The sequence below is a fragment of the Dendrobium catenatum genome, unplaced genomic scaffold (genome assembly GCF_001605985.2).
Source record: "Dendrobium catenatum unplaced genomic scaffold, ASM160598v2 fragScaff_scaffold_390, whole genome shotgun sequence".
Taxonomy (NCBI): domain Eukaryota; kingdom Viridiplantae; phylum Streptophyta; class Magnoliopsida; order Asparagales; family Orchidaceae; genus Dendrobium; species Dendrobium catenatum.
Genome location: NW_021318852.1, coordinates 6,404,904 through 6,419,162, shown reverse-complemented (window position 1 = coordinate 6,419,162; position 14,259 = coordinate 6,404,904). Strand labels below are relative to the sequence as shown.

General features: G+C 31.0%; 1 protein-coding gene across 1 annotated transcript in view; it reads left to right on the top strand.

The window, feature by feature from the left end:
- The window catches only part of LOC110097567 (transmembrane 9 superfamily member 3), an 11,154-nt gene extending 935 nt beyond the window's left edge, over positions 1–10,219 (top strand). The window contains exons 2-7 of the mRNA XM_020824014.2: positions 6,273–6,313; positions 6,423–7,008; positions 7,096–7,233; positions 7,317–7,473; positions 7,564–8,048; positions 9,768–10,219. Of these exons, the coding sequence (XP_020679673.1) occupies positions 6,273–6,313; positions 6,423–7,008; positions 7,096–7,233; positions 7,317–7,473; positions 7,564–8,048; positions 9,768–9,987 (1,627 nt within the window). The 3' untranslated portion in view covers positions 9,988–10,219. The remainder of the gene's footprint in view (positions 1–6,272; positions 6,314–6,422; positions 7,009–7,095; positions 7,234–7,316; positions 7,474–7,563; positions 8,049–9,767) is intronic.
- The last annotated feature ends 4,040 nt before the right edge of the window (positions 10,220–14,259 follow it).

Sequence of the window (14,259 nt, the reverse complement as noted above, 5' to 3'; positions counted from 1 at the left end):
TAGTAGTAGTATTGTAGTATAGTATAGTAGTAGTATAGTAGTAGTAGTTTAGTATAGTAGTAGTATATAGTATATAATAGTAGTATAGTATAGTAGTAGTACTAGTAGTACTAGTAGTATAGTATTGTAGTATAGTAGTAGTAGTAGTCGTAGTAGTATATAGTAGTAGTATAGTAGTATAGTATAGTATAGTAGTATAGTAGTAGTATAAAATATTAGTATAGTAGTAGTATAGTATAGTAGTAATAGTACTAGTAGTAATATAGTATAGTAATATAGTATATAGTATAATAGTAGTAGTAGTAGCATAGTAGTATACTATAGTAGTATTAGTATAGTAGTATAGTAATAGTAGTAGTATAGTAGTGTAGTATATAGTAGTAGTATAGTAGTGTAGTATAGTATAGTATAGTAGTAGGATAATATAGTAGTATATAAGTATAGTATAGTAGTAGTATAATATAGTATAGTAGTAGTATAGTAGTATATTAGAATAGTAGTATAGTAGTATAGTATATAGTATATAGTTGTAGTATAGTAGTACAATAGAGGTATATTGTGTATAGTGTATAGTAGTATAGTATAGTATATAATAGTAGTAGTATCGTATACTGTATAGTTCATAATATATAATATAGTAATAGTAGTAGTATAGTATAGTAGTAGTATAGTATAGTAGTATAGTAGTAGTAGTATAGTAGTATAATATATAGTATAGTAGTAGTAGTAGTAGTATAGTATAGTAGTAGTATAGTATAGTAGTATAGTAGTAGTAGTATAGTATAGTAGTATAGTACTAGTAGTAGTAGTAGTAGTATTATAATAGTAGTAGTAGTATAGTATATAGTTGTATAATAGTAGTATATAGTATAGTAGTAGTAGTAGTAGTAGTATAGTAGTATAGTAGTATAGTATAGTATAGTATTAGTAGTAATATAATAGTATAATATATAGTAGTATAATAGTAGTAGTAGTATAATAGTAGTAGTAGTATATAGTAGTATATAGTAGTAGTATTGTAGTATAGTATAGTAGTAGTATAGTAGTAGTAGTTTAGTATAGTAGTAGTATATAGTATATAGTAGTATTATAATAGTAGTAATAGTAGTAGTAGTAGTATAGTATAGCATAAATAGTATATAGTTATAGTATAGTAGTACAGTAGAGGTATATAGTATCTAGTGTATAATAGTATAGTATAGTATATAATAGTAGTAGTATAGTATAGTTCATAATATATAGTATATTAATAGTAGTAGTATAGTATAGTAGTAGTATAGTATAGTTCATAATATATAGTATATTAATAGTAGTAGTATAGTATAGTAGTATAGTGTAGTAGTGTAGTAGTAGTAGTAGTAGTAGTAGTACTAGTAGTATAGTATATAGTTGTATGGTAGTAGTATATAGTATAGTAGTATAGTAGTAGTAGTATAGTAGTATAGTATAGTATAGTATTAGTAGTAATATAGTAGTATAGTAGTATAGTATTAGTAGTAATATAGTAGTATAGTAGTATAGTATATAGTAGTAGTATAATAGTAGTAGTATTGTAGTATAGTATAGTAGTAGTAGTTTAGTATAGTAGTAGTATATAGTATATAATAGTAGTATAGTATAGTAGTAGTACTAGTAGTACTAGTAGTATAGTATTGTAGTATAGTAGTAGTAGTAGTCGTAGTAGTATATAGTAGTAGTATAGTAGTATAGTATAGTATAGTAGTATATAGTAGTAATAGTAGTATAGTATAGTAGTATATATAGTATAGTAGTAATAGTAGTATAGTATAGTATATAGTATAGTATAGTAGTATAGTATAGTAGTAGTTGTAGTATATAGTAGTATATAGTATATAGTAGCAGTATAGTATATAGTAGTAGTATAGTATATTGTAGTATATACTAGTAGTATAGTATAGTAGTATATAGTATAGTATATAGTATAATAGAATAGTATAGTAGTATAGTTGTAGTAGTAGTAGTATAGTATATAGTAGTAGTAGTAGTATAATATAGTAGTAGTAGTATAGTATAATAGTAGTAGTAGTAGTATAGTATACTACTACTATATATAGTAGTATAGTAGTATAGTATAGTATAATAGTATAGTAGTAGTAGTATAATATATTAGTATAGTAGTAGTATAGTATAATAGTAATAATATTAGTAGTATAGTAGTAGTAATATAGTATAGTAGTATAGTAGTATAATATATAGTATAGTAGTAGTAGTAGTAGTATAGTATAGTAGTAGTAGTAGTATAGTAGTATAATAGTAGTAGTAGCATAGTAGTATAGTATAGTAGTATTAGTATAGTAGTATAGTAGTAGTAGTAGTATATAGTAGTAATATAGTAGTGTAGTATAGTAGTATAATATAGTATAGTAGTATATAGTATAGTATAGTAGTAGTATAATATAGTATAGTAGTAGTATAGTAGTATATAGTATATTAGAATAGTAGTATAGTAGTATAGTATATAGTATATAGTTGTAGTATAGTAGTACAATAGAGGTATATAGTATATAGTTTATAGTAGTATAGTATAGTATATAATAGTAGTAGTATAGTATAGTTCATAATATATAGTATAGTAATAGTAGTAGTATAGTATAGTAGTAGTAGTAGTATAGTAGTATAGTATAGTAGTATAGTACTAGTAGTAGTAGTATAATAGTAGTAGTACTAGTAGTATAGTATATAGTTGTATAGTAGTAGTATATAGTATAGTAGTAGTAGTATAGTAGTAGTATAGTATATAGTTGTATAGTAGTATAGTATAATATAGTATTAGTAGTAATATAGTAGTATAGTATATAGTAGTATAATAGTAGTAGTAGTATATAGTAGTAGTAGTATTGTAGTATAGTATAGTAGTAGTATATAGTATATAGTAGTAGTATAGTATAGTATAGTAATATAGTATTGTAGTATAGTAGTAGTAGTAGTAGTAGTATAGTAGTATAGTATAGTATACTAGTATATAGTAGTAGTAGTATATATAGTATAGTATAATAGTAGTAGTAGTATATAGTAGTATATAGTAGCAGTATAGTATATAGTAGTAGTATAGTATATTGTAGTATATACTAGTAGTATAGTATAGTAGTATATAGTATAATAGTATAGTATAGTAGTATAGTTGTAGTAGTAGTAGTAGTATAGTATATAGTAGTAGTAGTATAATATAGTAGAAGTAGTAGTATAGTATAGTAGTATAATAGTAGTAGTATAGTATACTACTACTATATATAGTAGTATAGTAGTATAGTATAGTATATGGTAGTAGTATAGTATAGTAGTATAGTAGTAGTAGTATAGTATATTAGTATAGTAGTAGTATAGTATAGTAGTAGTAGTACTAGTAGTATAGTATATAGTTGTATAGTAGTAGTATATAGTATAGTAGTATAGTATATAGTAGTATAGTAGTAGTAGTAGTAGTAGTAGTAGTATATAGTAGTAGTAGTAGTAGTATAGTATAGTAGCAGTATAGTAGTAGTAGTAGTAGTATATAGTAGTAGTATACTAGTAGTAGTATATAGTAGTAGTATACTAGTATAGTAGTAGTAGTATAATATAGTAGTATATATAGTATAGTAGTATAGTAGTAATAGTAGTATAGTATAGTATATATTATAGCGTAGTAGTATAGTATAGTAGTAGTAGTAGTATATAGTAGTATAGTAGTAGATAATATATAGTAGCAGTATAGTATATAGTAGTATAATAGTATATAGTAGTATATACTAGTAGTATAGTATAGTATATAGTATAATAGTATAGTATAGTAGTATAGTTGTAGTAGTAGTATAGTATAATAAAGTAGTAGTAGTATAGTATAGTAGTATAATAGTAGTAGTATAATATACTACTAAATGATCTCTAAATATGACATGCTTATAGTTGAATTGAGTGGCTCCACAAGACGAATCTAACGAGACCAAGATTTCTTAATTCTTACATGATTATCAGCCGCAAATGTCTGAAAAATGCTCTATGATTGAGGGAAGTAGTATGGTTTGCCCGATGGAGCACTCTGAACCTGTCCTGATTTTTCTCCATATTTACGGGCTGTGTCACTTACAAAAATATATAAATAATAAATAAACCTACACTTTTTACATGAAGGAGCCTTTAACTAGAGATTAGAGAGAACTCTGAGGTTTTTAGGGATCTAAAGCTCCACTTAAGCACCACCGCAAACGAACTCTTGTCAGTCGATCGGACCACCTCCCAGTCGCCTGACCATTATCGGACGTCCTTTGATCTCCACCAAACTTCCACAGACCACCGCCAGACCTCCATCGTTCTCCGTCGAACTTGTGCGGATCATTGTCGGACCACCGCACTGGCCCTACCGCTGCTAGACCACTATACGACCGCCAATCTTAACTAGACTCCTGCTCGACCATTGTCAAATCATCGCTGGACTGCCAACCACCATTGGACCACCACTTGCCCATCGACCACCGATGGACCTTTGCCCGTCCGCTGAACTCTGTCGGACTTTTGCCAGACCATCACCCAACTCCTGAGTCATTGAACTTCCACCCGACCAATGTCAGACCTGTGTCTGGCCGCAAATTGCCACCGGACTTTCGTCTAAATGCCGTCGGACTTTTGTCAAACTCTCAAATTATTGTAATTGCACCGCCTCTAAGTTAAGTGATGTGTCAACTTTTATAATTAACTCAAATTTAATTGAATCTTTTCACTTAGAGGAGACCCGTGATTTTTCTAGTTTCAGATTTTCACATTAAAAATTTTTCTAATATTTTTTTATTCTCTCTTTTGCTATCTGTTAATGTTATGAATATTCGTGTATAGCTAGACCGAAAAATTCACTCAAAGAAATCAAAGTACGCATTGTATTACACAAACAATCCTTTAAAAATAAAAATGGTTAGCTTTATGAAGAACCTTTTGTAACCTTCTATGTCCAAGTCTGACCAAGAGAGCGGAGCTGCGGATCCAAACCCTAGTTCTCAGATCTCGATGCCCAATCTCTCTCGAGGCCCGCATTTTCCATTATTCGAAGGATTTGCCCACCTATTAGCCGATTATGTGGGTAACTTTCGCAGGGAAGGATCTTTGTGTAGCGGGATTCTCTAAGGAGGAAGATCAGGAATAGGAAAAGCAAAGCTCTAACGAGTTGACGATGGGGAGAGATGACGGTGTGCTTCTGCTTATCCTGCTTGGAGCTTGTGTTTTGAGAGCCGGAGCTGATGGATCTGATCACAGATATAAGGGGATCACGTTCCATTATATGCAAACAAAGTTGGCCCTCTTCACAATCCAAGGTAAAAGTATGAACTGTTTGTTTAGATCAGTTTTTTTCATCTGCCTCCTATGCGGTACTTGGTTTTGTATCAGGGATCTTCTCCCAGGTTCCTTTTTTATGTTGTCGTTTGACCGTTGGGGAGATTTTACAGATTTTGCATATCAATGTCTGGTAGAATTGGTTCACATTTGACCTAATAAATATTTGAGATGTCGATTGTGTGAGTAGATAATACATTTCTGTTAATGAATGGATGTTTGAACCTAGTGGCTGTTTGATTGCAACATTTAGCCATGATTTAGGCCAGATTTTGCCAAATAGTTTTCTGGCTCATAGAAATTCTGTTGTGTTTTCAAATCATATTTTCGTCCCATTTTGGGCTAAATCATTAATTTAGTAAATCCTAAAGTATGATTTAAGAGATTTACACTACTTCTATGTTGCTTCTTCAACTTCATTTAAATCCTAAAGCTTGTAAATATCTACAAACCAGTTAATCAGATTTAGGCTTCGTTGTGGATGACTTTCTTCCTGTTTCTTAAATCCTAAAGCTTGTAAATATCTACAAACCAGTTAATAAAATTTTTGTATTAAAAAGTTGCTTTAAGAAGCATGAAGAAAACCGTCCCAAACGAAGTCATAGTTTATTGCATGATAAATGGTTTTTAGGATTTCACACCACCAAAATTTACTAAATCTGAATTTACAAAGGCTACGTTTGGGACAATTTTCTTGCTACTTCTAAAACAGTTTTCTAGTAGAGAAAAAATAATGGCTTAAAGCTGTTCAAACAAAACCTAAACCATACTAGTAGGCTAGCCAAACAGCCCATAAATATCATAATGGCAATATACTTATACTTCTGTCTGGCAGAAGTCTTGTGCTAATAGTTGTTTGTACTTTGGGTAATTTGTTCATCTATTCCTTGTGCGTTGTGCTTTTATTTCCACCTCCAATATTAACCGTATAATTTCTGTTCTGTGTTCAGTGAGACCTACCGGTACTACGATCTACCATTCTGTTCACCAGGTCTGCTACTAGAAATAGCTGGATTTTATTTGGTTTTTCATTTTGATAACAAAGAACTTTATTTCTGTGACTATAATTTCTTAGTTATTGGAGTGTTGAATGATTGCAGATCACATTACTGAGAAAAAGGAAGCCCTCGGTGAAGTCCTGAATGGCGATCGATTGGTTAATTCACCATATGAGTTAAACTTTCACGAGGACAAACAATCTAAGAGTCTTTGTAAGAAAACATTGTTGAAGGAAGATGTAGCCAAGATCAGAGATGCCGTCTCAAAAGATTACTATTTTCAGATGTTTTATGATGACTTGCCTTTCTGGGGATTTATTGGAAGAATTGAGAAGGAAAAGTTTGATCTGAGTGAGAACGAGAAGTACTTGCTATTCAAGCACATTCATTTTGACATTCTCTACAATGATGACCGTGTGATTGAGATAAATGTGCTATCTGACCCTAACATGTCAATAGATATCACAGATGATAAGGAAGTTGATGTGGATTTCTCGTATTCGGTGTCATGGAAGAAAACCGATATCGCTTTCGAGAGGAGAATGGATAAGTACTCGAGGATTTCGTCCATGCCGAAACATTTAGAGGTCCACTGGTTCTCAATAAATAATTCATGTGTCACTGTGCTTCTTCTTACTGGGTTCCTTGCTACTATTCTCATGCGAGTGCTGAAAAATGACTTCATAAGGTAAGATATGGACCTTTATGACCAGATACAAGTCTATTTGTTTATTACATTGTCTTCTTAGCTCAGCTCAGGAACTTCTTTCTGAAGATACTCTCGTAATGAGGAGTCTTCTGAGGACCAAGAGGAGACAGGATGGAAGTACATTCATGGAGATGTCTTCAGATTTCCCAAGCACAAGTCATTGTTCTCAGCTGTAATTGGATCAGGGACACAACTCCTAGCTCTGTAAGAATTGTCAACTTTCCTTTACTCCAAACGTTGAACTTTCTAATGACAACATCAAGATTTTGCTTCTCTGTTGTCACCAGTGCTGTGTTCATCTTCCTCCTTGCACTTGTTGGTGTGTTCTACCCATACAACAGAGGAGTTTTTTTCACAGCTCTTGTTGTTATATATGCTCTCACCTCTGGTATTGCTGGTTACACTGCTTCCAACTTGTATTTGCAGCTAGAAGGAACGAACTGGGTATAAGATTTGCTTAGAGATTCAAAATTTAATATTTTGATTCAGTAGAACTTCTTCTAAATCTATTTGTTCTTGTCAATTTGGTTATAGGTGAGAAATCTTTTATTGACAGGTTGCTTGTTCTGTGGACCACTGTTCTTGACATTCTGTTTTCTTAACACTGTAGCAATAGCATACAATGCGACCGCAGCCTTACCTATTGGTACTATAGGTGTCATTCTTCTTATATGGATGCTTGTGGCATCACCATTGCTAGTATTAGGTGGTGTTGCTGGAAAGAACAACAAAGTAGAATTCCATGCTCCTTGCCGCACAACGAAATACCCAAGAGAGATCCCTCAGTTGCCTTGGTATAGAGGCACTATACCTCAGATGGCTATGGCTGGATTCCTTCCCTTCAGTGCTATCTACCTTGAGCTGTACTATATATTTGCCAGTGTATGGGGTCACAAGATATATACCATATACGGCATTCTCTTCATTGTCTTCATAATCCTCATCATTGTCACGGCATTCATTACTGTTGCATTGACATATTTCCAGCTAGCTGCTGAAGATCATGAATGGTGGTGGAGGTAAAAGTTTAATCTTACTTTGTTTTCTTTTTGATGTGGAGATCATATAAAATATCAGTTCATTGCATACAATGCACCCTTATCTTCAAAAGCTATTCCAGTATTTTTATTTTTTATTTTTTTAATTTATCTAACTGTTGAATTCACTTTAGATAGATGATCATGCATAGAATGGTAGTGAAAAAGATAAATATAGATGAATTTCATTCCTTAGAGTCTAAAGGTTTTTGTTTGAGTAGATCTAAAATTGAATACATTGAGTGTAATTTTAATAGTAATAGATCTAGTGGGGGGATTGTGACTTTGGACAATCAAGTTATTAATAAGAGTACACATTTTTAGATATCTCAGATTTATTATTCATAATTATGGTGAATAGATGGGGATATTATTAGTAGAATTCAAGTTGGATGGTTGAAGTGGAAGAATGCATCGGGCTTGTTGGGTGGTAGAAAAGTAACCCTCAAACTTAAGGGAAAATTCTATAGAAAAGTATCACTCTAACTAAATGAAAAATTCTATAAGATGGTGGTGAGACCTGCAATGCTTTATGTGCAAAGCAGAATGTTGGCCATTAAAAAAGAAGCATGGTATCAAGTTAAGTATTGCAAAGATAAGGATCATCAGGTTGGATGAGTGACTTTACTCTTTGAAACAATACAAAATGAGCATATACATGAAAGGTTAGAGTAGCTCCAGTGGTAGATAAGATTAGAGAGAGTCGCCTTAGATGGTTTTGGTCACATAAAATGTCGGCCTTCCGATGACCCAATTAGGAGAGTAGATGTATTAGATTTGACTTATGTTAAAAAAGGTAGAGATAGATCTAAAAAGGATTAATGTAGCCGACCCCCGCGTAGTGGGAGAAAAGTTTGATGTTGTTGTTATAGATGAAGTTCCTTCCCTTCATCTATAATTCTCTAGTATAATAAATTTTCAAGAAAGGGGCTTTGTAAGCTATAATTTAGGAAAGTAGGGTGGATGAATTTGTAAGCTTGGAAAGGTCTCATGGAGAGGTCTGCCATGGAGAAAGAGGGGAAGAGGGAGGGAGGTTTTTGGATTCAAGATTCCTTGAATTAAAAATTTGAATGCTTGAATTAAAAACCCCTATACAATGACCCTTTATATTGAGATCATATATAAGCTAAATGATGGGATATCATCTTATCACCCATTACAAATAGGTTTTTAGTTAGGGCATGTTGCTTATCCTTTTAGCCTTTCCCCCTTATTTGATAAAAGCTCAAAAGCTAGTTAATTCCATGGAATTTGAATTATTTTCTCCTCCAATAGTGACTGGTCAAAGGTTATTGGAGGAAAATATAGTGATGCAATTTTAAAAGTCCTTGAGTTCCTCAATTTGAAAATTGAAAATATTTGCTCTCCCAAATTGGATTGGTAGGCCCCTACAATTATAGGAGTCTTTTTAGCATTTGAAATGAATCCCCCTTGATTAAATTTGTAAGCCCATCATGTTACGTACATGTAAGGTCTCTTGTCATGGACCCAATCCTCCTTCTGCACTTGACCTTAGTTTGATTTGTGCTTGACTCAAGCTTTCAATTTGAGTGGGCCAATTTGATGTTGGAGCCTCTTAGATAACATGAATACAACTAATGTTCTCTCACGAGCTTGATTCTTTTGTTGGTTTTTCTTTATGTGATTGAATGATTTAGCCAAATACCAAACTCTGAAACCATAAAACTTTTCTGGATGCAGGTCTATTCTCTGCGGTGGCTCCACTGGTTTTTTCATTCTCTTCTACTGCCTTTACTACTACCATGCTAGATCAGATATGTCTGGCTTCATGCAAACATCATTCTTCTTTGGCTACATGGCCTGCATATGCTATGGTTTCTTCCTCATGCTAGGTACTGTCGGATTCCGGGCCTCGCTGATTTTTGTACGTCATATATACCACTCAATCAAATGTGAGTAAGACTTGTTATAGTATAAATAACAGTAGATTCATATTCCATGTTTTTCCAATCTAATTACTATAGCTGGAACTACAGTGAATCAATTTCCTGTAGATCTTCCACAACCAACACTAATAGCTGGGAGTACTTTATGTTTTTTTTTAATCAACTTGATTTTTATTTGTACTATTTATCTAACTTATTTGGATCAACTTCATATTTTAAGATGATGATTTCTTCTTTGCATGTGCACAACTTTGTTCCTACTTGAGATGAATTTTACATCTTTTGAACAATAAGGCTGATTTTGTCTCTCTTTGATTGTAAAAAAAGTTTTATATCCAGTAGACTCTGAAAATCAGTAATAAGTAGTGGCTTTTAAGGATGTTAAGGTTTAAGAAAGACTTGCTGGATAATGTCCCATGACTAAGGCTTTGTTTGGGACGGCTTTTTTATTGCTTTTTAAAACGGAGTTGTAGTATAAGTTTTTTAATTTTTGTACTAAAATTTCATTTTCAGAAGCAATAAAAAAGCCGTCCCAAACGAAGCCTAAGAAGTTAAGGCTCTGTTTGGATTGAAGGAATTGAAAAGGAAATGGAAATGGAAGTTATAAAGGCAGTGGATTGATATTAGCTGGGAGTTTTCTACACCCATTTGTTGGTTGAGGAGAAATTGAGTGTTTTATTTTCTTTCTTTTTTGATTGAAGAGAATTTAAGTTCAAATTATTTATAGTTAAATTCAATTACATTGAAACCAAACAGTCGATACAAAATTGTGAAATAAATTTACATTGGCATTCTTGAGGATATATTTGGTTTGAAGAAATTGAATATTGCCTATTACAATATCACCTAAAACATGTTGTTTCTCTTAGGATATCATAGGAGTAGCTCAGCTGTGTGTGATTCTCATGTGTTTCCAGTATTCTAGAGTATTTCTTAGCTTGTTTGAAGTATATGATATATTTTTATTCAAGAAATTTGTATAAGGTTATTTAGATTTAGTTATTGAATTTATTTTTAATTTCATAAATTTGTAAAGCATTCGTCTTTATCATTTTTAAACCACAGCTCTTCTTTAAATTGTCCTATCATACAGAAGAATATTTCGAAAAAAAAAAACTTGGAGAATATTATGCTGCAGGTTTTTCCTCGTCTCACAAACGGTAAAATTGTTGGCCATTTTCAAAAGTGCTTTAATGCAATTCTGATAATTGATTGAAATCTATTATGTTTCAAACTAAGCTTAGTTTTGGCAAAAAAAAAAAAAAAATTATATGAAATTTATCAATGATGATAATTCTCCTATGGTAATTAATATCGAGACTGAATAGAAGAATATCACCAAGAATTTATGGGTCAATGATGGTATCATCAATCAAATATCATATTAGAAAGTTCAATGATTTAAATCTGGATTAAAAAAAATTTAAAATCTGGATAATTGGATCAAATTGCATGCTACAAATAAGAACAAAATAGATTTTTGGGTCGAGTTTGGATACAACCCGAAATTAATTCACATTCAAAGCGTGGGCGTGGGTGCAGGTGCGAGCACGAACACGAGAGCAGCAGTGTGCGTGCTAGCCGACTCGGGTCAATTCTAAATTGATTTTAGGTTTTTAGATTGACTCGAATTTGACCCGTTTTCCAAACAGGTTGATCAGAACTTAGACCCGTTTTCCAAACAGGTTGATCAGAACTTGGAATTTTTCTGCATTTTCGGCTCATCTCTATGTAAGATAAGATAATTTGTATATTTTAAGCTCACTTGCTAAGCTTATATTTGAATTCAGATTATAATAATTTATCTTAGAATTATCTTGTAGTTTGAAATTATCTAATTTGTTAATACATACACAAATTTTTTTTTTAAAACTTATTTAGAATTGGATAAAAATTTAGCCATGGACGATGTGCAAGCTTCAGAATATGAGGTGTACTCACGACTTGAAGAGAAATTAGAGCTAAATTAGCCAAATAGATGAAAAAGGTTATATTTCTATCTTTTATATTGGCACTTGAAAGGTGATCAGTGGTCTTACAATGATAGCAGATGGAAGTAAGGATGATCCTTAGTACATTATAAAACACCAAAATAGGACCGTCAACTTCCTTTGTAAAAGAGAAATTTGAGCTAACCAGATAGGGCCATATTCTTGACTTGAAGAGGAACTTGAGATGCAGCTCTTCTTAAAGATAATAATAAATAAATTTGAACAATATTTTGAAATATTTTAAAATGTAAAAGATATCCAAACTCAATTAGATTTTATCTTGGATTATACGAGTGAAAAGAAAAAGAATAACTGAGAAGAATGTGAGAAAATATTAATTAGATAATAATGAAAATATTTTAAATGTATTATTCTTTGTGGAAATTATTGAAAATATCTATATATTATTGCAAAAATTATAAAGTCATTGGGAGTAATACTGTTCATTATTTTTGGATTTTAAGATGAAAGAATGAAAAATAAAAAATAAAATAAAGATTATTCTAAAATTAGACGAGGGTATTTAAAGAATGCTAAAATAAATATTTTTTTAAGAGTGAAGTTCAAGATCTTAAGATATGTGTTGTTCATGATGAAGCTAATATTATGTGGTAAAAAATAATTAGTGATATGAAAAAAGTTGTAAAATATGTGCTTGGAGAATTAAAAGTAAAGCTTCTAATTAAAAAATAGTTTATGGATGGAATCAAAACGTGCAAGAAAAGATTTTAAAAAATTTATTATAAAATTGGTTTAGATATAAAGCTCAAAAAATTAAAAAAATATATATAAAATGACCTATAGTGATTCTACTAAATCAATATGTGATGCAAATACTTAATTTTTAATGAACATATTATACACTAAGGAGGGCGAACGATCTATATATATATCTTAGCCAAGCAAAGTGATATCAGAAGCAAAAATATAGTTCAAGTGAAATACATCAAAGATGAAGATCAATAAGCACTTTTCGTAAAAAAAAATATTCAACATAAGTTGATGAGATAGATCAATAAATTTTTCAATTAAGGATGTGAGAATATGATAGACTTTAATAACATTAGCAACTTTAGCGCACTTAATGAAAATAAAATTTTTATTTTAATCATTGTATTAATAAAATTAAAGTTAGAGATATTTTAAAGAAAATGAAGGGGGAACAAATGGTAGGACCTGATGATATATCAATAGAAGTAAAAATATTTAGGAGATTAAGAAGTTTTTTGGCTTCCAAAGTTTTTAATGTTATTTTGAAGACTAAAAATTATCATATGAGTGGAGAAGACATGTATTGATTTCTATTTTTAAAAATAAATGTGATGCACAAAACTGTGCATTATAGAGGAATCAAGTTAAAGTGACATACAATAAAATTATGAGAGAAAGTAACTGAGCATATGTTGTGCACGATATTAATATTTCTCAAAATCAATTTAGATTCATTCCAAATATGTGTACTTTGGAAGCTATAAATTTGTTGAGAGATTTGATAAAGTATAGAAATAGTAAAGAGAATTTACAATTGACATTGAATAAATGCTTATATTGAAGTCTTTTTTTTTTTTTTTGAACTTCATTTTGCATTTATTCAATAAGTAACAAATACAAAGAAACTAAGCGATAGCTAATCTATCACGCCCCTTCAACATATTAAAGAATGTTGAATGAAGGTTATTGTCTAATACATTCTCTCAAATAAAGTTGCGAAACATAGCATAAGATGTACAAAAGTTCGCAACCCTTATTACATTTTCTAGGAATATACTAAAAAATAACTTGTTTGAAGTCATTTAGAAATGCGATGGTTGTGTCCATATTGCCAAGATAGAGCCCATTTGAGATTATCCATATGTATATTCAAGTCATTAAGGATATGTATAAAGGAATTGTTATTTGTGTTCAAATACAAGGTCATTTGACCAAGTATTTTCCTATTTCAATTGGATTACATCAAAAATCAACTCTAAGCCTATATCTTTTTGCTTTAGTCATGGATATTCTTACTAGACATTTGTGAGGGTATGTAACTTGGTGGGTTTGTGATCAAGTCATTAAAAAGAGTGCACATTTTAGATATATCGAGTCTATTGTTCAAAGTGATGGTGCAATAAATGAGGATATTACTAGTAGAATTTAAGTTGGATGGTTAAGTGGAGGAATGCTTCATGCATGTTGTGTGATAAAGAAGTACCCCTCAAACTTAAGAAAAGATTTTATAAGATGCTGGTGAGATCTGCAATGCTTTACACTGCATAATATTGACTATTAAAAGAGAAGCATAAAATAAAGTCA